This window comes from Eubalaena glacialis, chromosome 9 (assembly GCF_028564815.1).
Source record: "Eubalaena glacialis isolate mEubGla1 chromosome 9, mEubGla1.1.hap2.+ XY, whole genome shotgun sequence".
Classification (NCBI taxonomy): domain Eukaryota; kingdom Metazoa; phylum Chordata; class Mammalia; order Artiodactyla; family Balaenidae; genus Eubalaena; species Eubalaena glacialis.
In genome coordinates, this window is record NC_083724.1 from 14,402,084 (window position 1) to 14,427,588 (window position 25,505).

Below are 25,505 nucleotides of genomic sequence, written 5' to 3' on the forward strand. Positions count from 1 at the left end.
CACTCTTCCGGGCTCCTCCAGCTGCGTGCGCATCCTCCTCCCCCTTCTTTTGTGGTCCGGCCCATTGCGAGGGTGACAGGAAACCCTGTGCAGGGAGCGCCGCCATCTTGGACGTGCCCGAGGAAGACCCTGAGGGAGCCGCAGGAGCGTCGCCGCTGCCACCGCCACTGCCGCCAACGCGTCTGCAGCTTCTCGGCCTGCCCGCTGCTTGCCGGCGCCTCGGCCGACCGCCCCCGCCCCTCTCCTGCTGCGCCCGCCCTCCTCTTCCTCGTCCTGACGCCCCCCCTCACTCCCGGAAAGCTGCCCAGCCACCAGCAACCCCCCAGGTAACCCAGGCCTTCCGCAGTGTCCGGGGGGCCGGGGCTTCCTCGCCGGGCTCTCCCCGGGCCGGGGGTGGGGACGACGGCGGGCCCGGGGCGCGGGCGAGGGGCGTCGCAGGGCGGGCCGTGTCAGGCCGCAGCGAGCCCGGGGTCGGCGGTGGGCTCCGCGGCGCGGGGTCTGACAGGAGTCCGTGCGGGGGCGAGGGTGTCCTCACGCGGCGCCCGCCGAAGCTCCGGTCCTCCCCGCCCAGTCGAGGGCTCCGTGGCGCGGCGTGGGCAAGGGTGTGTTCGGCCTCGCCTTCCCCGCCTCCTCAGCCGGCCTGGGCCGACTCGCACCTCCCGCGGGCCCCGTCTTCTTGCCGCCGTTCTCGGCGGCCGCCGACCTCCCCCGCCGGGTTTGTCCACGCGGGCCGCGCCGCTCTGCAGCTCACGAGCCACGGACGTGGCGTTCCCCGGCCCATAGGCCGCGTGCGGCCCCGAGCACAAAAGGCAGCAGCCCGCAGCCCCGCCGGCCTCTTGGATCGTCTCCGGCGTCCTTGTCGATGTGGATAGGCTCTCCTGGACTCGGGCTGGGCAGGGGTCTGGGCGTCCTTGCCGGCGAGGTTCTGGTTTGGGTGAAGCCCTGTAAGGTCTGTGACATTCTCTAAGACCCCGATGCTAGGTAGCATCTAGAAATAACGAAGACAAAAAGTTTTGGCCTTTCGAGAATTTAAGAAAAGAAGGCGGAAGAAGCGTGTTTCGGTGGTTTGCACTTTACCGTGTGCCAGACACGGATTTAGGTGTCTTCCCACAGCTTTATCTTGCTTCACGTGGCCCTGGGGGGTAAGTAGAGTGTCTCCATCTCCCAAGTGAGGAAACTGAGGCTTGAAGGTGTGATGTGGCTGGTTAATGATGGTACAGGCAAACTCAGGTTAGGACAGTGTTACAGACAGGACCATTTAAAACGTAGCTACAGCTTAATTCCTTTTTTCCTATGTTTGCATTTGGGTAACAGCTGATTACTCCTTTAGAACCCAGAGTCTGTCGTGTCGGCCACTACACTGCCAGTCCTCATTCTCACCACCCCAGGGGAGAGATGGCAAGATTTCCATTTCATATTTGAAGGAGAAGCTGGGGTTCACAGAGAGCAAGTGCTTTCCTGGTGGTCCCACAGCAAGTGTCAGAGTCCAGATTTGGACTCTTGCAAAGATTACCGCTCGGTTCCATTACTGTCACAACTGCCTTTTATTTAGGGGTGGTTTTCGAGGACAAATTTGACCTTGCAATAACCCAGCTCCCACTCGCCCACCTCCCAAGACTTCCCCAAGCGTTTCTTCACATTTCTGCCTACACCCATTTACTTGGTCATGCCTTTGAGACATGTAGTGTTTAGGACTTGGGAGGGTTCCCACGCCAGTACTGCCACTTCCTAGTTAAGTGACCTTAAACAAGTTACTTAACTTCTCAGACTAAGTGTCCTTATCTTTTCACGGGATAACTGTACCTACAATTTAGAGTTGTTGTGAAGATTAAATGGGGTTTAAAACCCTTAGCACATTGCTTGGAATATGGTAAGTGCCCCGTTGTCTCTAACAGTGCCAGGCGTGTAGTGGTGTTTAATATTTGTTGATTGAGAGGAGTATGGCTTTAGAGAGCTGTAGAGTTAGACCTGGGCCTTAATCTTAGCTTTCCTTTTGGTAGTATATGACCATGGGTATATCTCCTCTCTGAGCTGGTTTCCTTATCTGTAAAATGAGTTAGTTTTTAGAATTAGAGATTGCTTATAAAGTAGCTGGCATATAATAGGCACTCAGTAAATGGCAGTTATTGTAAAGAAGTAAAATCTTTAGATATTAATAACCTAAAAAATTCCTTGGAATTAAAGCTACATTTTAAAAAGATTTTGTTTTTTATATTTCAGGTTACACTTTATAGTTGTTGCATACTTCAACTATGCAACAGAATGTGGAGTGTTTTTACAACTGATTATTATCAGTGTTAAATATCTTTGCATAATCTCAGTAAGATATTGTACAATTACAGGAAACTTTGGGTTAAGACAAGATATTTTAAAACTAGGGCTATTGAGAGATGTTTCATTTTTTTTAAAAAGCTTGAAACATTTTTATGTGATTAAAAATGCTGGGCATGCCGGGAGTCAGCAGTGCACATATAGAGGTATCAAAGATACTGTTATTTTAAGAAACTATTTTTTCTAGACGATTTTAAACATATACGAAGTAGAGTAGTATATTGAGCCTTCGTACAGCCAGTGTCATCAGTGATCAGTCTCCTTTCATCTATATACACCTGTACCTGTCCACCAGATTATTTTTTGTTGTTGTTGTGTTGATTTTTATTGGGGTATAGTTGATTTACAGTGTTGTGTTAGTTTCCTCTGTACAGCGAAGTGAATCATTTATACATATACATATATCCACTCTTTTTTAGATTCTTTTCCATCTACCAAATTATTTTGAAGGAAATCTCAGACATCATTTCATCAGTAAATTTTTCACTTATTGCTAATCCTTTTAACTCTAACAGTAAGTGCAGGGTTTTAGTTTTGTTTTGTTTTCCTCCTAAGTACTTTCCTTCTGTGGACAGAGGTACAATAGTAAAGTACTTTATTTCCTATTCACAGCATGCTGTCATAATTAGGTGGAAAATTTTGTCTTTCTCGTGATACATAGAGAAATCCATTTTTTTCTTATCGCATTATTAATTCATATAAAAGTGTGACTTTAAATATCTTGTCAAAAGTGAGGTGATTTTTAGAGTGCGTCTCAGAAATGAGCGGGTTATTTTCAGAGGTTGCATTAGTGTTGAGGAAAGGAAATTGAGCATACATTTTGATTAGATTAGTAGATTAACTCCCAAAGTTTTGTGTCCACTTAAGTGACAAATTAAGTAGCATTCCACTTTAGTGGGCTTGTAAGCACACCAAAATGCTTCTCTTCTTGAGTTCCGTGAAGGGGGGGAACCATATATATATATAATTACTGTATTGTCAAAGCTTAGCATAAGGCTTTGTGCTTAGTAGATAATTTAAAAATATTTTTATATTGGAATCACAAACACAGTTTATCCTGGCTCAGGTGTTTTTAACTGTTTTTCATGTTAAAAAAAAAACCACTTTAACAAGGATAAGAATTTAAATCACCTGGAATATTTTTATTTAGGGGGTTGCTTTTTTCCTGTGTTGTCTTGAATCAGTTACGTAAAAATTACACAGTAACATCTTATGTTCTAAAGAGTGGCATAAAATAGCTGTGTAACAGTTGTGAAAGGATTAGTCAGACAAGTGCATAAGTTAACACAGCAAGGAGTCAAACCATAAGAAAATGAAAAAATACCCTCCATTATTGGGGTGTTTTTTGTTTGTGTGTTTGGTTTTTTTTTTTTTTTTGTCTGCGCCCCGGGGCTTGTGGGATCTTAGTACCCCAACTAGGGATTGAACCTGGGCCCTCGGCTGTGAAAACACAGAGTCCTAACCACTAGACTGCCAGGGATTCTCCTTATGTTTGTTTTTTGAGTCTAATCACGAGTCACTTCATATGTTCCCCATATTATTGGTAAATGTGGAAGTAATGTTGGAAGTATTATGACTGGGATTTTTTGTTTGTTTGTTCTTGTTTTGTATTAGAATTATATATAAAAATGCTTAAAAAATATTTGTCCTTTTTTCTCTACTTTTAATATTTTAGAATATTACTAACGAATATAGTACATGCTTATAGTGTCCTCACAGGGATATATAAAGAAAATTAATAATTTTCCCCTTTTTTCTCTCTCAACCTGTGTATTAATTTTTCACAACTTGGTGTGTATCCTTCCATAGTATATGCATATAGGATTGAGTGTGTATGTGTTTAAAAATGGAATATGCTATCTCATAAAACTCTGCAGCATGCTCTTTTTCACTTAAAATCATGGATATATTTCCAGGTTAATACTTATATCTAAATGGTTTTTAAACTAGATTTATATTATTTCATAGTACAGATGAACTTTAGTCATTTCCCTGTTGACGAGCGTGTAGATTGTTTCCAGTTTTTTGCTGTGAAAATGCTGCATTAAATGCACTTGCATTTGTAAATTATGGACTGATGCTTTTGTTTCTGTAGACTACTACTTTTTTTAAAATATATTTATTTTTATTTTTGGCTGTGTTGGGTCTTCGTTGCTGTGCGCGGGCTTTCTCTAGTTGCGGTGAGCGGGGGCTACTCTTTGTTGCAGTGCGCAGGCTTCTCATTGTCGTGGCTTCTCTTGTTGTGGAGCACGGACTCTAGGCGAGCAAGTTTCAGTAGTTGTGGCATGTAGGCTCAGTAGCTGTGGCCTGCAGGCTCTAGAGCTCAGGCTCAGTAGTTGTGGCCCACGGGCTTAGTTGCTCCGCGGAATGTGGGCTCTTCCCGGGCCAGGGCTCGAACCCGTTTCCCTTGCATTGGCAGGCAGATTCTTAACCACTGCACCAGCAGGGAAGCCCTGTAGACTACTTCTAAGTGGGTTTCTTGGCCAAAGGGTGATTTGGGTTGTTTTTAAGATATTAAAATATACTGATTACTTCCCCAAAATATTGTGGCACTTCAGATTCCCACAAGCAGAGTATATGAAAGTGCCTACCTTCACATCTGTATCTGCACATTTCAAAACTAGCCATTTATATGTATAGTTTTATTTGGAAAGGTGTCTGATTCAGTATATGGAGACTATGTGATACTATTTTGGCCCAATAATGATTAGTGTTTAATGTGCATTTAGTAACTATTTAGATCTATATGTATTGGCCTGGAAATAGATCCATGATATTGTTAAGTGAAAAAAAGCACGCTGCAGAGTTTCATTCAATAGTATACCCCATTTTAAATATATTTCTCACCTTAACAGTGGTATATGTTTCATGTTCACAAGATGAGGTTGAGAAATCCTTTGTTACAGCATCATTAGGCAAAGTTAATATTTAAATGGGGCTACAGAACGATTATTAGTGTTTAATATGCATTTAGTAAACATTCTTCTTGACAACCAGGAAGTTTAGGACTAAATTTTACATGGACTGATAGTAAAACTATTACCTTAACTTTGAGTATTAATTAATCTCCATCTTTCTCTGATTTTGATTTTTTGCTTTTATTTTATCAACCTACATATGTATGTTTTTAATGAGCTACTTTAGATAGAGAAAATCATGTTCTTTGGAGTCAGGTTTGGGTTCAGGTTCCAACTCTGCTATTTGCTAACTTTGTAGACCAACCAGATCAGTGAATTTCCCCAAACCTCAATTCCTTCAGTTTTTACGCGGACATAATGGTAATGATTCTGCAGAGTTGTAAGACTTGAGTAAGAATTATACAAGACAATATAGGGAAAGTAGTGCACATCCTCACATGGTTTACTCTCAACAAATGTTAGTTCCCTTCAGAAACTTTTTTGTAAGTAGATATAATATGAATCGTTGTTACTAGTATTATCATTTATCCATATCTACAAATCCTGATCATAGTGCATCCTCTGAATGTAGTTATTTAATAACGCTTATTCAGAATATTAAGTTAGAACCAAGTGAGTGAACTGAGAAAGATTTGTGTCCCAAAGTACCGCTGTAGGGTTTTATGGTGCATCTCAAATGTGGAGGAGGCCAAATAATATAGTGATTAAGAGAGGGTTCTCTGTAGTCAGAACAGTTGTAGGTTCAGTATAGACTTGACCACTTAGCTCTGTGACGTGAGCATATTACTTACCTGTTGAGTCTTACCTGTGAAATGAGGATAATAGTCACCGTTTTATATAAAGGTAGTAGTGAGGATTAAATGAAATAGCATGTAAAGTATTCAGCACATTGCCTGGCATATGTTAAGTGCCCGATAAATGGTAACTATAACAATTGTGTTTGTTATTAGTTTACAAATTGTTCATCACATATTTAGTGACTTGTTGTCTGCTTCTTGTCTTTAAGGAAAAGGTGTTAAAGGAGATCTTATTTATATGTGAATTTTATTCAAATGATTTTTGTAAAACATGGAAGAAGGTGCATTTTAATCACACCAGTCACACATCTGCTGTGCACAAATTACGGGATGTTACCAAGATTTTAAAATTAGTGGATATTATAGTGTTGAGTGGACTCATGTTTTCAGAGTGTTTGAACTAGACCAACATTTCTTGCTCTCCCAGTTCCACATTTTTTTTTTTCACTTTTTGAGTTCTCAAAGTAAGTAAAGCAGAAGCACACTTAAGTAATAGGGGAAAAACTTTTTTCTCCCTTCCAAAGCTAGTTAAAACCTTAACCTTAACATTGGTATGTTTCATGTTCAAGAAATTAGGTTGAGAAATCCTTAGTTAAAGCAGTATTAAGCATAGTTAATAGTTAAAAGGTGCCACTTGAACATGGTTCTGCTGCAAATACGTAGTTTTGAGTGAACGCTATCAATAAACTACGGGAGTCTATTTAAACCTAACTAGTATCTTACCTTAGAATAATAAAAAGAGGACTTGTTGTGTTAGTGGCTACAGTGCTAGATATTTTTGCTTTCCTATCTACTGAAATTAGTACGTTTGAGTAGTTCTCCTTTAACTCTGCTTTTAGGGTTTTTATTGTAATTTTTAAGAAACTTGACCAGAAAGTTGTGTAGTGAGGTGGAGACAGGGTGCGGGTATTGAGTCTGAAATAGGGATCATTCTCTTCTATTTGGAAATAGTTTATACTAATTAATGCTTGGAAACTTTAAAAAAATTCAAAATTAGTCATCTCAGTAGATATTTAATTAATTAATGCTTGTGTGATAATTAGCAAGTACACAAATTAGTACAACTAGAATTGGTTTATTATTTCATGATTAGCCTTTAGAGCATTTCAAGTAGAAACTGGGATTGTTAGAGGCCATAGTTTTAACATAATAAAATGAAGGGAAGCAAAGTATGTACAGCTACAACGTTCAGTTAGAAGAGAGAAAAGAAATAGGAAAATCAGAAGAGGGAGAGCTTGAGAGTAACAGTAATTTAAAGGTGACTAATTACCTTCCCCCAAGTTTGAATGGGGAAAAAAGAAGTTAAAAGAGGAGTTAAAAATGAATTAGATGAGAAGACCCTGAGAGAAATGCAGCCCAAGAAGAAATTAATAACCTTTAAATATCATTTTTATTGTGAGAGATTATTTTTTTCCTTATCTTTAGGATCTGGTTCAGAGAATGTAGTAAATAAATACAGACCAGTTTGAGCCTCAGGACCAAGATCATTCTTGTTTCTGGAAAAAGAGAATCAAATTAGTATGATGTTCAGAATCAGAGTTACTTTAACTAGAAACTCTTTCCTGAAAGAACTGGTTAAGGGAGTTTTCTGTGATGTGACTGATTATAAATGTGTTACATCATGTCCCACTTTCGTTGAATGTAGTTCATACAGCTCAGTGGGAAGACTATATTGTGTGAAATGGTTATCTAATAATTTACTGTAATTGACAACTTCCTCTTCCCTGGTAACAATAATTCACTTATTCTAAATATGTACTTTTTCTACAGGTTAAATTTTATTAGTTACTTAGAAATTTTATTTGAAATATGACATACAGTAAGGTGTTAATTTCAGTAAATGAGTTTCCCCAATCATATTAAATGTCTGGCTTGTGTATGCGACAGTTGGCCAAAACAGAAAAATCCAGATTAAAAAAATACTGGAAATAAATTTTTTTAAAAATAGGGTTAAACCTTCATATTTATAAAGAATTTTTATCTTAAGCTGAAAATTGCTTTTTGGCTACACCGTGTGGCTTGTGGGATCTTAGTTCCCCAACCAGGGATCGAATCCCTACCCTTGGCAGTGAAAGCGTGCAGTCCTAACCACTGGACCACCAGGGAATTCCCTGAAAACTGCTTTGAGAATAAATTTTTTTCTTTCAGTTTTATTGGGGAATAAAATTTATTGTAAGTTATTACCAGTATTAGAATTCACCTCTTATTTCTCTAGCACCTAGCACAGTGTCTGACACATTCAAGGCATTTATTTGGATAAATTGGAGAGGTTTTTTTAAGTTACTAAACGTAGAAGAGAAATTAGAATTCTTTAGGGTAAGTCTTCTCTGATGGTAAGAAATGGGCTGTGATCTTTAAGAATATCTTCTAATAAATAAACTTTCAAATTTTACAACCACAATATTCCATTATTTCTCTTAGCTCCTAGAATAATATATAGCAGGCATTTGGTATATTGTTAATCTTCAAATCCTGTATTAGGTTGAGCTATGTGAAATTGTCAATAATTGACTTTTTTTTTAAATCTATAAGAACAACAGTTTCATGTGGTTCTAATTCTGACATTTATTTGGTTTAGAAATAATATTACTCTTTCTTTGGATGCTGTGCTAATTGATAATTTCAGGTAGAGTAAAAAGGTTATTTTGTGTTTATAAGTTGGTGGTTACTTTTTATAACATTCTACTGTAAAATCAAAGAGTTCCAAACAAATAGGTCATCAGTATTCACTTGATCAGTTAACAGGGATGGGGACCTTAATAGGGGAGGAGGACTATTTATATTTATATATTTATAATGATGATACTATTTAACTTAAATTTATAAAGATTTTCTTGTTTGAAATTTCTCAGAGTAGCATTTCTTATTGGGTATTTCCTAAAGTGAAATATTGGAATTGTTTTTATATATGTTCTTATATTTCTGGGGATAATACATGAGAATGTTAAAGCAGTGTTCATGAATTTGTGCATTTGATCATTTTGGGAAATGCAGTTTCGCTCTGATATTGTAACCAACATTTTGTTTATAATCACTGTGCTTTATTTTATATATCTTTAAAGGATACACAGCTTAGGTGACTTGTATATACTTTTTTTCTGAAGTAACACAGTTTTCTTTGTTTTTAGTGCCACAATGGCAACTGCACCATACAACTACTCTTACATCTTTAAATATATTATTATTGGTAAGTTTATTTAACTTATACTCTTGTTCTCCAAAGAAGGTTAAAATGCAAAATATTTATATGCTAATACTTAATATAGTACTCCAGAACAAGTGAAGGATTTTCTTTCTCACTGCAAAATTAAAGCTCCTTTGATAAGGTTTATTTTTGCACCAATGATGTACCTTTTGCTTTGTGACCCTGGGTACTTCTGTAGTACAAAGCTGGGTACCTTTGAAGTGATGTTGGTTTTTCTTGAGGGCTACCTGAAAGTTTGTTAATACTGGGAATGAGATTTATTTCGTAGGAGTGCTGATACATTCCAGAAATATCATGAAAGCTCTCAGAGCCCCCTGGATTCCAACAGTTGATAAAGGTTCAGAATAATTGTGTAAGATACATAAAATATAATGGTGGTTTTTCTCTTAATAAGTTTTGAGATTTAGCTCAAATTAAGACAGTGCTGTTTATCCAGATACAGTTGTAAGAGCACAGTTGAAAGTATACATATTTTTCTGTTAATTCATATTAGAACAGTTTGGTTTAATGTTGAGCTTATGTGACTATATTGTAATGCTTCCTTCATCAAAGGTTAAATTGCTGTTAGTACAGTTAGAGATGATATCTCTTCTGTTATGATTTTCATGTGATGTACATTCTTTTGTGGAATTCTACAAGAAATATGAGATAAGATGGGATGTAGTGAATCAAGCTTCCAAAACTTATTATTTCTACTTGTTTTATGCTGCGCTTTTGGTCACTCCTAGGAGTTTCTGGCTTTTTTGCGTGGGTTAAGGGAAAAAAACAATTAAAAAAAGTTGAAATAGTTCAAAGTAAAAAGTACTATTACAACAGTTTCTCTGTTAAAAAGCTTTTGCCAGCTGGTGTCTATTTATTAACATAATTCATAACCAAATTCTGTCACTGGTGAAGGTTGGGAATAGTCAGTTTATATATCACAGTGAAAACTGACCTTTAGGATCTTTTGAACTCATTATAAATTATGGAAATAAAACTTTTTTAAGTGCCCCAGAAGTTTGTGATGTGATATGGTAAAAGGGGTATAGCAATCATTGAAGAGTATAAAATTATAATTACCACTTGAAACTTTTTTTTTAAACAGGGGACATGGGAGTAGGAAAATCTTGCTTGCTTCATCAGTTTACAGAAAAAAAGTGTAAGTTCAATATATAAGATAAAACATTAGTAAATTCTTTATTGTCACTTTCCTACCTTTTAAAAAGTGTCATTTTCAGTGTACTCTATGCAATTAAATATAACCTTTCCCTATATATGCACTTTTGTCTTTAGGAAGTGACTTTTTTTTTTTTTTAATAGGTGCAGACAAAATGAAATATACCTGTATGTATAGAGTGTTGACTTTTTATGCCATAAATAACTTGATTGACTTGTTTAAATTTTTTTGATGATATAAACTTAAATTTTAAAAATGTATACTATAAAAAATAAAAAAATATTATAGTGTCGAATTTAAGTAATCTTTTTCTTGTTCTCTGACTTTCCATTATAGAAATTATCTTATTGGGGGAATTGCTCATATATCATTTGCTAATAACTAAATAATAATAGATTGGAAATATTTAAGATGGAATTCTTTCTACATTCATGACTGGTTGATTAAGATTCAAAGTGTACTACTCTATCTTGGGTGGTAGGGGAAGGGGGCATTTTATTTTATGTAACCGATAGGGTAAATATAGTTGAAATTGTTTCCAGTAGTTGAAATCATTGCTGTGGCATTTTTTGGCTTAATGTAACATTTTATGAAGTGTCCAGCAGTCTGTGTGTACTGTAGAAGAGAATAATAGTGGGTTTAGGTTTTTAGTGGCCTAATTATAAGGAAAGGACTAATAAAATTGTTCTGTTGGATTAGACATATATAACTTGACAATATATAATTATAAACTATATATTAAACATGGTGACTTTCTTTGAGATATTGATAACATTTTACAAGATATATATTTGTTTGACCAAAAACTAGAGTCCTAAAACCATTGATTGATTTGTTATATGTAAGAATTGTCAGAAGGCTAAATAGTATAACGTTGGTATTATGAAGAGTTTATTAAAATCTTTATTTTTCATTAGCAGATTCTTTTAGTCCAAAGGTCAGCAAACAGTAACCTGTGGGCCAAATCCAGTCACTGGCTGTTTTTAGAAATAAAGTTTTATTGGAATGCAACCATGCCCATTTTACGTATTGTCTATGGCTGCTCTTGTGCTTCAGCAGAATGCAGTCCTTGTGACAGAGATATTTTGGCCTACAGAACTTAAAATATTTATTATTTGGTTCTTTTTTTTTTGGCCGCACAGTGCAGCATACGGGATCTTCCCTGGCATGTAGGATCTTCTCCGACCAGGGATCGAACCCTCACCCCCTGCAGTGGAAGCACGGAGTCTTAACCGGTGGACTTCCAGGGAAGTCCTATTATTTGGTTCTTTACAGAAGTTTGCTGACCCTTGTTCCAGTCACATCTCTGTGACTCCTTACTTCTGGGTTTTGGCTAATTTTTTTTTTTTTAGTGCAATCTTTAGTCTGTTTATAGCCTACAAGCATTAATAAGTCATTTGATTTACTAGTGGATTATTTTCCCACTGGTCTTAATTTGAAGCTTTCTGCAAGTTGGAATGTTATATTTCTTTTCCTCCCTAACAGTTATGGCTGACTGTCCTCATACAATTGGCGTTGAATTTGGTACAAGAATAATTGAAGTTAGTGGCCAAAAAATCAAACTGCAGATTTGGGATACAGCAGGACAGGAGAGGTTTAGGGCTGTCACACGAAGCTACTACAGAGGAGCTGCGGGAGCACTTATGGTGTATGATATCACTAGGTAAGAGATTAATAATTTTCAACCTTCATACTTGAAAAAAGGAATCTATTTTAGGCAGTGTGGTTTCTTTTTTTATTGATTTAGGCATTTTATAGTTTGTAATTGCGTGTCTGTAAATGAGCTTATTTGGGTTTTATGGATTTTTCTCTGAATTGCTGTGTGTAAGACTTGATACAACATGTTGATTTCCCTTTCTGAAAGTGGGTATGACTGAAGGAAAACTTTAGGAGATGCCGGTGGAGCGAGTGAAAGAATACTATTCTGAAAAGCAGTATCAGTTGAATTATTTGAGGTGAAATAATATTTTACACCAAATATTTTCACTTCAGTAGAAAGCAAGCAGATCTTGAGGAGTTACTCTGTTCAGCCTCTAGTTATTTATTTTTGGCTGCATTGGGTCTTCGTTGCTGCGCACGGGCTTTCTCTAGTTGCGGTGAGTGGGGGCTACTCTTCGTTGCGGTGCGCGGGCTTCTCATTGCAGAGGCTTCTCTTCTTGCGGAGCACGGGCTCTAGGCGTGCGGGCTTCAGTAGTTGTGGCGCACGGGCTTAGTTGCTCTGCGGCATGTGGGTCTTCCCGGACCAGAGATCGAATCCGTGTTCCCTGCATTGGCAGGCGGATTCTTAACCACTGTGCCACCAGGGAAGTCCCCACACCTTTTCAAAATAAGGTCAAGGAAGGAATTAAGTAGTTTTGCTAACCCACCATGGTAGATTATAAAACGTTCGCCTACTTGCATCTGAAGTATTTTATTGTTTATTTACTTAAATTCTTTTTTGTCCTAAAATGGATTGAAGTAGCTCATGATACTTCATGTAGCAAGATTAAATTTATTTCAACTCTGTTTCTGGAAACTGAAAGCAATTGATACAGACTAACAAAACTGGATCCTAAATGTTTGACTTTGGAATACTGTGCCACTTCATTAAACTCTGTGCTGTTTATCTACTGTAAGCTAGAAAATGAACTGGATCACCTTTCATGTTAATGCAAAGTGCCAGTCTAAATCAGTGTGACTCTTGTCTCACTTTTTGGGGCGGTAGGAATTGGTGAGTGGGACCAAGTGATAGACTTTCAAGTTATTTCCTTTTGGGAAATGCTTTACACTGTTTCCTCTTGAAGAGTCACAATGCACATTAGCCTATTATAGGACCTTGAGAAGTTCTGTAGTGTAAAGGAACTCTTTAAGTTTGTTTAATTTGGTGTTTTGTAAGGTTATTTTATTGAGGAACACCCTTTGGAAAATGCTGCCTTAGAATAAAAATAGTGGATGATTATAATTATAGTGCTTGAAGTTTTACTAAATTCTAGAATTGGGTGGTCTCAGGGCAAAACAGAGCGAAAGAGCCTTAATGCTCTTCACTAGAGCCAGACAATTGGTAAATAGTTTTGTGGGAAGACTGTTAAAGAACCTGGCCATCTGTACAGAAATCCTTTTATGAGGGATGCATTCCTGAAGACTTTGCATAATTGAAAACTGCATTCGTTATTATTATTTTTAAAAATTTATTTTATTTATTTATTTTTGGCTGTGTTGGGTCTTCGTTGCTGCACGTGGGCTTTCTCTAGTTGTGGCGAGCGGGGGCTACTCTTCATTGCGGTGTGCAGGCTTCTCTTCGTGGTGGCTTCTCTTTTTGCAGAGCATGGGCTCTAGGCGCATGGGCTTCAGTAGTTGTGGTGCACAGGGGATCTTCCTGGACCAGGGCTCGAACCTGTGTCCCCTGTGTTGGCAGGAGGATTCTTAACCACTGTGCCACTAGGGAAACCCTGCGTTCATTATTAATAAAATTTAAATATGGTGATGTGTGCTTAAGTGTATCTATCTATAGTGTTTTAGTTTGTTTTGCTTTTTCTATGTGTTTTTTTTTAATTCCAGCCTATTGAGATACAGTCAACGTAGAAGATTGTATAAGTTTAAGATCATTTGATACGTGTATATATTTTGCTTTTAAACATACCTTTTAAGCATAGTAACTACTTTTGCGAAAATTTGTGTCTATTCAAGTCATCAAAAGTACTTTGCTGGAAACAGCCCAAATGCCCGTCATCTGACAAATGGATAAACAAATGTGGTATATCCATATAGTGGAATATAATTCAGCCATTAAAAGGAAGGAAACATTGATACATACGATAAAGTGGATGAACCTAGAAAACATTTTACTAAGTGAAAGAAGCCAGATACATACAGTCACATGTTGTATGATTCCATTTATATGAAATATCTGGAATAGGCCAATTCATAAAGACAGAAAGTAGATTGCCAGGGGATGAGGAGTGCTAGTGGGTACAGAGTTTCTTTTTAGGGGTGATGAAATGTTCTAGAATTAGAGTGATGATCATGCCACAAATTTGTGAATATATTAAAAACCACTACATTGTATACTTTAACAGAATGAGCTTTGTGGTATGTTTGTTATATCCCAATAAAACTGTTACTGAAAAAAAACAGTACTTCAGGTTTTAGACAGGTACTTTTTCTTGGTAAAGTGATACTTCATAGTAACATTGATGTGGCAGCCATGACACTGATTTTTTTCCCTTTTTTTTTTCTATTATTAATCATTGACATTTTGCAAACTTAAAAGTCTGCTTTAGTAATACTTTTTATTCTTAGCATTAACACTTTTTTAAAAATCTATTTATTTTTGGCTGCGTTGGGTATTCGTTGCTGCACGTGGGCTTTCTCTAGTTGCGGCGAGCGGGGGCTACTCTTCATTGCAGCGCGCGGGCGTCTCATTGCGGTGGCTTCTCTTGTTGCAGAGCATGGGCTCTAGGCGCTTGGGCTTCAGTAGTTGCAACACATAGGCTCAGTAGTTGTGGCTCACGGGCTCTAGAGCACAGGCTCAGTAGTTGTGGTACACAGGCTTAGTTGCTCCGCGGCATGTGGGATCTTCCCAGACCAGGGCTCGAACCCGTGTCCCCTGCACTGGCAGGCAGATCCTTAACCACTGTGCCACCAGGCAAGTCCATTAGCATTAACTCTTGATTGTCACAGGGTACTTGCCTAAATTGACATCATAGTTTATCATGGTTGTTTGGCTATATCAATTGTTTGATATATCTAACATCACACCAAATTTAGGGATCTTTTAGCACCTTTTTTTTTTTTTTTTAGCAGTAGTAACACCAGTTAATGCATATTTGGGTCAATATATAGAGAGATAGTATATCTATAGATTTGAAAGTATGTTGGTGAATTTTAAATTAGTAATGAGACAGTTAGCAAAAGCATTAGCAGAGGCTATGGTGCATGTAAATAATTCAGTTTATGTGATCTTTTTACTACTTACAAAGGATGTGTAGATTTTTCTGTTTACCAAAGTGTTGGCAGTTTGTAATTCACTCTTGCTGCCAGCTTTGACATTTTAAAATTGTTCTAAATCAGTATAAATATTTTTGGACTTGTGTTGTATAAAGTTTTGTGCACAAAGCAAGATAGATGTGTTGGGTAAAAGCAAGGTATGCTAATACTACAAGTATTAAAGAGTGATAAGGCTTGTGCTTTTTTTTAAAAAATTAATTTATTTATTTTTGGCTGCATTGGGTGTTCGTTGCTGCACGCGGGCTTTCTCTAGTTGCGGCGAGCAGGGGCTACTCTTAGTTGCGGCCCGCAGGCTTCTCATTGCGGTGGCTTCTCTTGTTGTGGAGCACAGGCTCTAGGTGTGTGGGCTTCAGTAGTTGTGGCACATGGGCTCAGTAGTTGTGGCATGCGGGCTTCATTAGTTGTGGCTCGCAGGCTCTAGAGTGCAAGCTCAGTAGTTGTGGCCCATGGGCTTAGTTGCTCTGTGGCATGTGGGATCTTCCCGGACCAGGGCTCAAACCTGTGTCCCCTGCATTGGCAGGCAGATTCTTAAAACCACTGTGCCACCAGGGAAGTCCCAAGGCTTGTGCTTTTTAAGAATTATATTTGACCATTGTTTGCTTAGAAAATTTTGAAGCATTGGGAAAAAAGTTTTTATGTGACTTTTTTTTGACATTTAGGTGGTGATTTGTGTATAATGTAATATAGCACAGAAAAAGAGTCTGAGTAAGGAATTCTTTTCAGTTCTCACTGGGAAAGGATTAAATGTTTGGAATATCAGGTTTATATGAGCACTGGCAGCTGGAGATCATGGAATATATTCACAAGGCTGAACTCGAAACACTTCAAGGACACAGTGTACAGGGTTCTACATCCGGCTCTGAAATCATTAAAATCTTTATGGGCTTCTGTTTCCTCACCTGATAAATGAGTAAGATAGATTAATGTTCTGTGAGTCTGTAGAAGTCAGAAATATTTTTAACCTACAAAATTTTTTAAAATTTTGACCTTTTTGGTAAAGTCTAATTAATAGTAATAGTATATACTCTGTATATTATTGTAAATTATTTGGATTTGTTTGTTATCTTAGATCCTACTTGGCTAGTGCAAAGGAGCCTATGAGTTTTTAAACTCTTGGATTAGAGAAAATGGAGAAATAAGGCAGTCTGAATCCCCAGATGATTTAGCTGCTGGTAAATAAGAGTACAGAGTTAGGATAAACTCACTGTCTGATATACCTGGGGACTTCAGTTTCCAGTCAAATGTATTAAATGTCTTTTTTTTTTTTTTTTAATAAATGTATTTATTTATTTATTTTTGCTGTGTTGGGTCTTTGTTTCTGTGCGAGGGCTTTCTCTAGTTGCGGCAAGCGGGGGCCACTCTTCATCGCGGTGCGCGGGCCTCTCACTATCGCGGCCTCTGTTGTTGCGGAGAACAGGCTCCAGACGCGCAGGCTCAGTAGTTGTGGCTCACGGACCCAGTTGCTCCGCGGCATGTGGGATCTTCCCAGACCAGGGCTCGAACCCGTGTCCCCTGCATTGGCAGGCAGATTCTCAACCACTGCGCCACCAGGGAAGCCCTTGAATGTCTTTTTAAAGCCAATTTTTAAAACTCTGAGTTTAGAATTGTTTTCCATCAGTTTTTTTAAGTTGTTCCTTGCTTGTTTATTGGTCTGTTTATGGATGTTCTTCTAAATGTAAAAAATTTACTCCTGACATGTAAGTAATTAGCAGAGTTGCTGGCTATCGAGTTATTTATTTAAAAATAATAGGTTTTCCTAGATTTTTGAAAAGTATATGTTTGCATTCCACAGTTGTACTTTAGTGTAACAATCTAGTCAAATCAAAAATACTTCTTTAGGATCTGTTGATTAAAGTGTATATTTAAAGTATTTGTTGAAGTTTCTTTTTTTCTGTTGAAATGGCATCTGTTTGTGGCAGTCACAAATGTAAACTTTAATTTTTGCAGAAGAAGTACATATAATCACTTAAGCAGCTGGTTGACAGATGCAAGGAATCTCACCAATCCAAATACTGTAAGTTAAATGACATCTATTATACAGAAAACTTAAGATCTAAGTTGACCCAGAAAGGAAGGCCATTTGCTAAGTGGGCTTTTTTTGTATTTGGGTACTAAGAATGAGAGAATCTTTATTCTGAAATTAATTGAAGTAAAAACGTTTTTTTCAAATATGGATTATGCCAGGTTTTGTGTCTTATACTTGGTTTTTGTTCATGTTTGTGGTTAAAAAAAAAAAAGAGTTATGAGTGGGGTGGTGATCTCATGTCAAGTGGAGACTCTGAAATCTTAAACTATCACTTTAATCTGCATTAGTTTCATAAAATGTTACCATTAGAGGAAACTAGGCAAAATGTACTAGGGAATCTCTGTATTTCTTACAATTGCATGTAAGTCTCAATGAAATTTCAATTAAAAATAAAAAGAGTTCTGCACGCATTAAAAAATTAGCCAGTCTGAGAAGGTATTTATTTATTGAGATTTTCATAGCCACCATGCTAGACTCTGCAATATACAAAAATGAATGTGGGTCCTTAGCCCATAAAAGGTTATAGTCTAGCAGGGAGATTACCTGTGGGTATACAGATAACTATACTGAAAAGCAGAGTGGAATATGGGTTAGAAATAGAGTTATTGGTGTAGTGCTTGGTGGCGGTGGTGAGGACCCAGTATGAGCAGTGCCATCTGGAGAAACCAGCTTTACAGAGGAGGTGTTGTTTGAGCTGGGACTTGAGGGGTAAAAAGGTTTCAGTAGATTCTGTTGAGGGTATTCCAGAAACAAGTGAGGAAAAGCACAGATCTGTGACTGACTCTGAGCTTTTTGAGAGTAAGGCCTGTGTCTCACTTAGCTTTGTACCCCAGCACCTGGCAGTGGCCTGGTTTAGTAAATATGTAATCAGTGGTAAGATTGGCTTTCATCAGGGAACAGCAATTTAATTATATTGATAGTCAGTTAACATGGTTTGCCTGTTATGCCAGGGACTGTGTCTGGAACTTTCCATTATCACATTAAACCCTCTGTAGGTATACATACAAATCTATAGATGAATGTTCATCAGCAGCTTTATTTGCAATAACCAAAAACTGGAAACAACCTAGATGGCCATCAACAGGTAAATGGTGAAACAATCTGGTACGTCCATACTATGGAATACTCCCCAGCCATACAAAGGAATGAACTGTAGATAAATGCAGCACATTAGATAGATCTCGGGCATTGTGCTGAATGAAAAAAAGTCAGTCTCAAAAGATGACATACTGTATGATTCCATTTATATAAAACATTCTCAAAAAGACAAAATTTTTGAGATGGAGAACGGATTTGTGGTTGTCGGGTTAGCGATGGGCGTGAAAGGTGTTAGTGTGAGTTGACTATAAAGAGGGCAGCACAAAGCAGTTTCTTTGAAGTGGTGGAACAGTTCTGTATCCTGATGGTGATGACACAAATCTATACCTGCAATAAAATTGCATAGAACTATACACACTCCAGAACCTGTAAAACTGGTGAAATCTGAGTAAGGACTCTAGATTGTACCAATGTCAGTTTTCCTCGTTTTGAGAGTGTCAGTAAGTATGTAAGATGTTACTATTGGGGAAGCTTGGTGAAGGGTATATACGACCCCTCTACTCTTCTGTAAGCTTTTGTGGTTCTATAGTTATGTTCAGGTATTGGTAAAATATTAAAGTCAGCGAGGAAACAACTTATTGTACAGGGTCCTTAGAGGAGTGTAATAAAAAAATTAGCCGTGTCCTTCCTGCCTCATTTATGCCTCTTAAAATCTCACCGGATCTTTAGAGAAAAGAAAATCTCTTAAGGTCCAGTGCAAATGTTACATTTTCTGTAACGTTGCCTTTGACTTCTGTGTGGAAGTTAAATACTTTCTCATTTTGTTGGTGGTATATTTTGTACCTCTGTCTTGTTAGCGTGCCACTTTATGCCTCCCCTTTCACGATGATGGGAAGCATTTTGGAAATTCTTAAGGAATGGAGAGCAGGCAGTGTTTCCATTAAGCAAACATTTCTTGCTTAGAGCACCTGTGTTGTAATGGCCCTGTACTACTAAGCCATTGTGACTTGACCAACTTTGATTTTTTTTAAAAAACTGATTTCCTTTTTTAAGTGTTATTGCCTTATTCTTTAGAAGGCTAGTGGACTGTTCTCTCCTCAGTGGGCACTTGTCCACACTGATTGAAGGAGGCTCACTTGCTGAAGGTTTACATTCGGGTCAGAATGGTTATAGTTCATGGACACCATTTTCTGAAAGTAGGACAGCCAGGGCCTGAAATTTCACATGAAAAAAAGTTAATGGTGGAAATCCCTTTTAGTTGAAACCGTCCATTTCTAAAGTATCTGTATCTGGATTACCACATCTGTTCTGAAGGGGAAAAGCGGGGGTGGAGGGAGTTGCCAGTTGGTGTCAAAAAATACATAGGTAGAGACAGTTTATCCCCCGGCTCATTCCAGTAAAGGCCAAAGCCCTGTTTCCCAAGGCTGCACATGTTTTTCTTAGAGCTTTTCAGAGCAGCCTTTAACTTCAGCCTAACTTCACTTGTATAAATGACTCCAGAGTGGATATAGATGTATAATATTTTGCCTTGAATTTGAACCCACTGCATATATGTCCTCCAACCCCCATTGCCCCCTATCATGGATACACAGTCATTTGTTATCAGTTGCTACAAACTTAGTCCAGCCTAGGGATAGTGTAGGGGAGGACAGTATTTGATGGTCACAGTTTGGGTTTTCTACCTGACTTCTAATGTCCGCCTACCACTGACTCACTGAGTGACCTTTGACAAGTCCTTACTTGAGTATTAATTTCCTTACTTGTAGCCTGAGAAGTTGAACTAGTAGTTTTAAAGTTTTTTGAGGGTCCCAGGAACTTTTGAATATCTGATGAAAGCCACAAACCTTCTCTTCCAGGGAATGTCCTTGTTTACAGCATTTTGTGCTTGATTTCAGTATATTCACAGATACCCTGGAGCTTGTCCATGGACCCTTAGTAGTCTTACTCAGATAAATCATAATCTTTGGCCTAGACCAGATATATTTCAGGCACACAAAAACAAAACACGACTGTTTTGTTTTTAAATGGCTTGAGAGCTGAGACTGGTTTTTACTTGTTCAGAGGGTTGTTTTAAAAAAAAAAAAAAAGTCAAAGAAGTATATGCAAAGCGACCACAAACCTGAAATATATACTTTTGCCCTTCACAGAAAGTTTGTCAACCCCTGGCCTAGGTAATTGCTGACATCCCCCTTCATACTGATACCTTCATGATTCTGTAGTTCTGTGTGATGGATAATTGCTAGTATTTCGTTTCCTTTTTAGACCCACTTGTTTTTTCTTCAAGATTTTTAGATTTCAGAATTTTCATGTTTGATTTAAATGGTTTCTTTTGTTTTAAGATGTCTTTCTTTTGGTCATAAACTAGGTAATAATTCTCATAGGAAATAAAGCAGATTTGGAGGCACAGAGAGATGTTACATATGAAGAAGCCAAACAGTTTGCTGAAGAAAATGGTGGGTTTCTTTTAAGACTTTTAATGGCTTTTTTGGGTCACACATGGGAGAATTTCTAGGGATAGGTGGGATTTTGACAATGCAGATTATTTGACAGTTTTTTAAAAATGCAAACTGCTCAAATCTAAGAATGAGGAAATAACAAAATGTGTTTCTATTTGAGGGCAGTAGAGTTATTTAATGACAAATGTAAAGATTCCCTCCATCTCAAAAAAACTCATATAGTCTTTCATAAAATACTATAGAAGGAGTACTGAAAGCTGCTGGGAAACTTTTATTCAGATGTTACTGAAGAGAGTGTCCTTGTGAAAGTTAATTTGAAATATCCTTCATAGTCTGAATTTTATTTTTAGGCTTATTGTTCCTTGAAGCAAGTGCAAAAACGTAAGTATGGCTAAAATTAGTAGATCATTTTTAATTACATTCAAATTTCTCAAAGTAGAACCATATATAAAAAAATGTATAATGTATATACATGTAATGTATAATATATAAATGTAATGCTTATGGCAGGGAAAACAGTCAGCAAACATCCCTTTGCTTCCTGTTTCACATTTCAAAATAATGTTTTTTGTTACTTTCCCTAAAATATTATACCTTGCTTATACCCGTTGGTAAGCCAGGTTAATAAATGAAATTGTGTTAACATTTCAGAAGTGTTTGACTTTTACAACCAAGGTTGAATTTGGCATCTTGGACTCAAGGTTGGTCAACCTGTTGATTTAATGCTTCTTCTTATAGTAAAAAGCATGACTTAAGGAAATATTCAATGTCTAAGAATAATCAGAAGCATAATTAACATTTTCTAATTGTTATTCCATGTTCATTATTGAACCCCAGGACTGCTGTCATAGTTCTTCATTTATTAAGCCAAACATTCCTTGCAGTGGTGAGAAGCTAGCCCCTTTTTGTTTAGCCTCATCTGTACTGTTATTCCTAAGGGAGATGAACTCAAGTGTGAACATGGCTAAGCATGATAAGAACAGTACAGTTCATGCCTGGCTAATCAGACCATACAAATCCTGGAATACTGTTCTGCATATGTTTGGAGATAACTTCATTTCTGTTTGGAATACCCTCTATAATGGCCTGTCTTAATTATTGTTATATGTCAATATTTAGCATTTTAATGATTAGAGCACATAGTTTCAAATAGGGTTTGTAGAAAGAGCTGTTAGTGTTGTTTATATGCTTTCCACAGAAAATATTTTCCCATGTTGTTCTCTTAGCTCAGTCTTCTGGTAGTCCCTTATTAGATGATAGTGGCTGAGTTGAAGACATCATGCCAGTTGACTAAAGGTTAGCAAAAGGTCAGTGTATAATGTCTTATCTGTCGTAGAAAGCTGTGGCTCGCCAATAAAGTTGTCGATTGCCTCTTAGGGGAGAGAACGTAGAAGATGCTTTCCTTGAGGCTGCCAAGAAAATCTATCAGAACATTCAGGATGGAAGCTTGGATCTGAATGCTGCTGAGTCTGGTGTACAACACAAACCTTCAGCCCCACAGGGAGGCCGGCTAACCAGTGAACCCCAACCCCAGAGAGAAGGCTGTGGCTGCTAGTGACCTCTTTGCCGTGGCTCTCATTTGACCTTTCACCTCTGTCTGTTGGAAGCAGTACTTTTTACTTACTGCCTCATTGTCTTCTGTACATCCTACTGGGTTTAATTAAAAAAGAAAAAAGAGAAAACAACTCGGTTGTAAAAACAGTTTAACACAATACTAAACTGCTAAACACCTAGATGTAATCAGGTTATCAAAGGCAAGTAGAGTAATAAATCTCTTCTGCATGGTAAATCTAGACTTTTTTCCCCCCTTGATTGTCCTCATGATAGGTATGTCACCAGTACATGATTTAAACTGAGCACTGATGCTGGACTTGAGTTTTACCCCTCCCTCTTTTTGGCAAGACTTTGTCTCATTGTACGGTTTAATTTGATGATATCTTAAGCCTTTCTTCCCATTTTTAACTGTTCAGGTATGTCTGTTATAACCCATAAGTTTATTGCTGTGAAATGACTTCTGATAATAGAGAAGGGGTCCTTTAAAGCCTTTTGTTTTTGTCGGATAAATTCCCTGTTGTGTGGGTGGCATTTTTCTTGAGGCGGTTTGCTTCTGTCTTAGCCTTGCACAGGGAAAATATCCATTTATCTTTTCTCTTGTGCTTAATTAATAGCTTTATCCTTTTTTTTTTTTTTTTTTTTTACACCATTTTATCTTTTTCTCTTTAGCAGAAAGTAAATATGTATAAAATTTGAAGGAACCGAACTAACAATACATTCTGTGTATATTATTTTAATGAAGAAAATAAATTGATTACTGGCTTTGGAACAGTATAAAATACCAGTTTGTACAGTATGACCTATATGTGACTATGTTACTCCCTTCCATTTCACATAAGGAAATAGACACAACTGCAGTTCACAGGATATACTGGCTCCACCTTTTGGTGCTGGCAGTGTTTGGGGACATTATGCTGGAAGGAGCTCCTGGCGTGAGAGGATTAACACTAGTAGAGTCTGTTCCATCTTTGCACTGTGGCTTACCTGCTGATTTTCTTAACTGTTCTTGTGCAATCAATAATGTGCTAACCTGCTTTTCTCTTTTTGTAAACGTTTTGCATTACAGGCTGCATTTCTTGCCTTACTGTATAGAAAAAGAAAAAAGGCTGGGTTTATTATTGCACATTTTAAGCTTTTATACCTGTATCTTCTTGGAATGGTGAGATTCTGAACCAGACAGCCAGAACTGCAGGTCTGCTGTTAAGGGATTTTAAATTGTGCATTTTTAACACTACAGTGAAATAATCTAAGATATCCCTTGTGTTCTTAGTATGAGGGGCTATTTTATGTCATGTCGGCATAAATTGTCTTGTAAAGGGGAAAGTGTTTCTAACGGTGTTCCAATATTTGTGCTGATACAAAGTAAGTTATTACTTTGCACTAGGTGGTTTGGCCACTGACAGAATACTGTATTGCAAGGGAAACAATATTTTATTTCTTTAGAAAACAAACTTATGTTTTACCAAGTTCTTCTGTTGATTGATTTCTAATTGAGTTTATGGTTCAGGGTGGGAATTGAGAAGTTATTTGAAGTAGGATAGGTAAACCTCAGTATATTATATACAACGCACTCTCAGCTCAACTGTTGTGTTTAAAATACACATTTTAAATCCCTATTTACAGACACTAACGTAAAAAATACAGCTTTCTGGGTTGTAAACATGTGGTAGTACCAGAGTATTGTATAGTCAGTGTTAAATAAAAGCCAAAACTGGAATGTGCAGAAAATAGGATTTGGTTAATTTGTGGACTCACCTTTCTGTCTTTGTTTAACTTTTTAAAAAACAAGATACCTGGAGTAGATCAGTGTATTCTGTTAAAGGCTTAACAGTGATCCATTTTGCTTACACTGTTGCATCACAAGGGACTTGCCCAGGGACCATGACCTGCTGGTGTGTGTATATATTTACAAAAACAAAACAAACAAACCACCCATTGGGATATAAGGTAGCAATCACAAACTAAAGACTGCGGCTTGTTTAGGTGCAATACCCTGATTTCCCAAAGTTAGTTACAGTGGGTCTTAATTGTTTTTGTGACAGGAGTTATTCAGACTGCTGTACTCTTCATTTGATGTAACAAAATGCTATTAATCTAAATATTTGTAAATAAAGTACCTGTATCTAGATTAAAATTGTTTGCATTATTTTCTGAATTATAACAGGATTTCATATTTTCTTCAGGCAAACAGTTATTTGGCATAAGTTGCCAGTTTTTATTGCAGAATTGTCCTTTTTTGTTTAAAAAGAGAAGTCTGCATAAGTAGCGTATAAATCCACATCACCCAGTAATTGAGCTACAGTCTTATCCTTGTGTTCAGATCACACTTGCTGTGCTTTTCAACCTTTTTCAGTGTGAGATCAGCACATTTGGTGGCTGATAGTGTTCTCCCTTGACTGTACTTGGGGCCAAATTCTGTTATTTGCATGTGTAATCCCCTATAATAAACTTGGGTGCTCAAAAATAGAGAAGCAGATTGTCATATTGTAATATCTGTGTGCCAGACACTGGGCAAGTACACTTTGGAGAGAATGTGAAATTCTTTTAATTTTTAATCCATGGAGAGCTTACTACTTGTGTGGTCACCTGCTTTTCTGGGTTACTCGTTGCCCTTGCACCTATGAGGCCCTCCTGATTAGTAATTGGTGCTCAGTACTCTATGCGTTAGACATTCCAGTATGATGTTCAAGTATTTTTCATGGACAATAAAGTGTTTGATGCAGTAACTTTGATTTTTTTTTTTTTTGGCGGGGGGGGGGCGTTGGTGGTGTTTTCATACTACTAGTTAGAGGTAGTAAAGTTTCTTTGGAAAGATGTCTTGGAACTGGGTGTTTGTTTGGCTTTACACATTAATTACCTCACCTCTAATTCCAGAAGACTAGTTTTGGGAACTTTTTTGCCCACACATGTTTTAAGTGTTCTCTTTTCTTAAAAATGTGTGGCTCAATTCACTCCCCTTCACAGAAGACCAAATGATTCCTGTTCATGTGGGAATATAGAGAGGGTTCATGTGGCAGTTTAGGAAGAAAATATTTTAC

General features: G+C 37.6%; 1 protein-coding gene across 2 annotated transcripts; it reads left to right on the plus strand.

Annotated features, from left to right (window-relative positions):
- Nucleotides 1–60: 60 nt before the first annotated feature.
- On the plus strand, nucleotides 61–25,193 carry RAB14 (RAB14, member RAS oncogene family). Of its 2 annotated transcripts, none has more exons than XM_061200003.1 (8): nucleotides 61–326; nucleotides 9,175–9,233; nucleotides 10,336–10,389; nucleotides 11,893–12,070; nucleotides 17,341–17,407; nucleotides 20,823–20,910; nucleotides 21,264–21,294; nucleotides 22,291–25,193. In XM_061200003.1, exons 2-8 carry the CDS (start codon nucleotides 9,182–9,184, stop codon nucleotides 22,466–22,468), a joined length of 648 nt encoding a protein of 215 aa, XP_061055986.1. In that variant the 5' UTR covers nucleotides 61–326; nucleotides 9,175–9,181; the 3' UTR covers nucleotides 22,469–25,193. The 2 variants fall into 2 exon arrangements, with proteins under 2 accessions (XP_061055986.1, XP_061055987.1); XM_061200004.1 differs by having other exon boundaries at nucleotides 17,344–17,407.
- The last annotated feature ends 312 nt before the right edge of the window (nucleotides 25,194–25,505 follow it).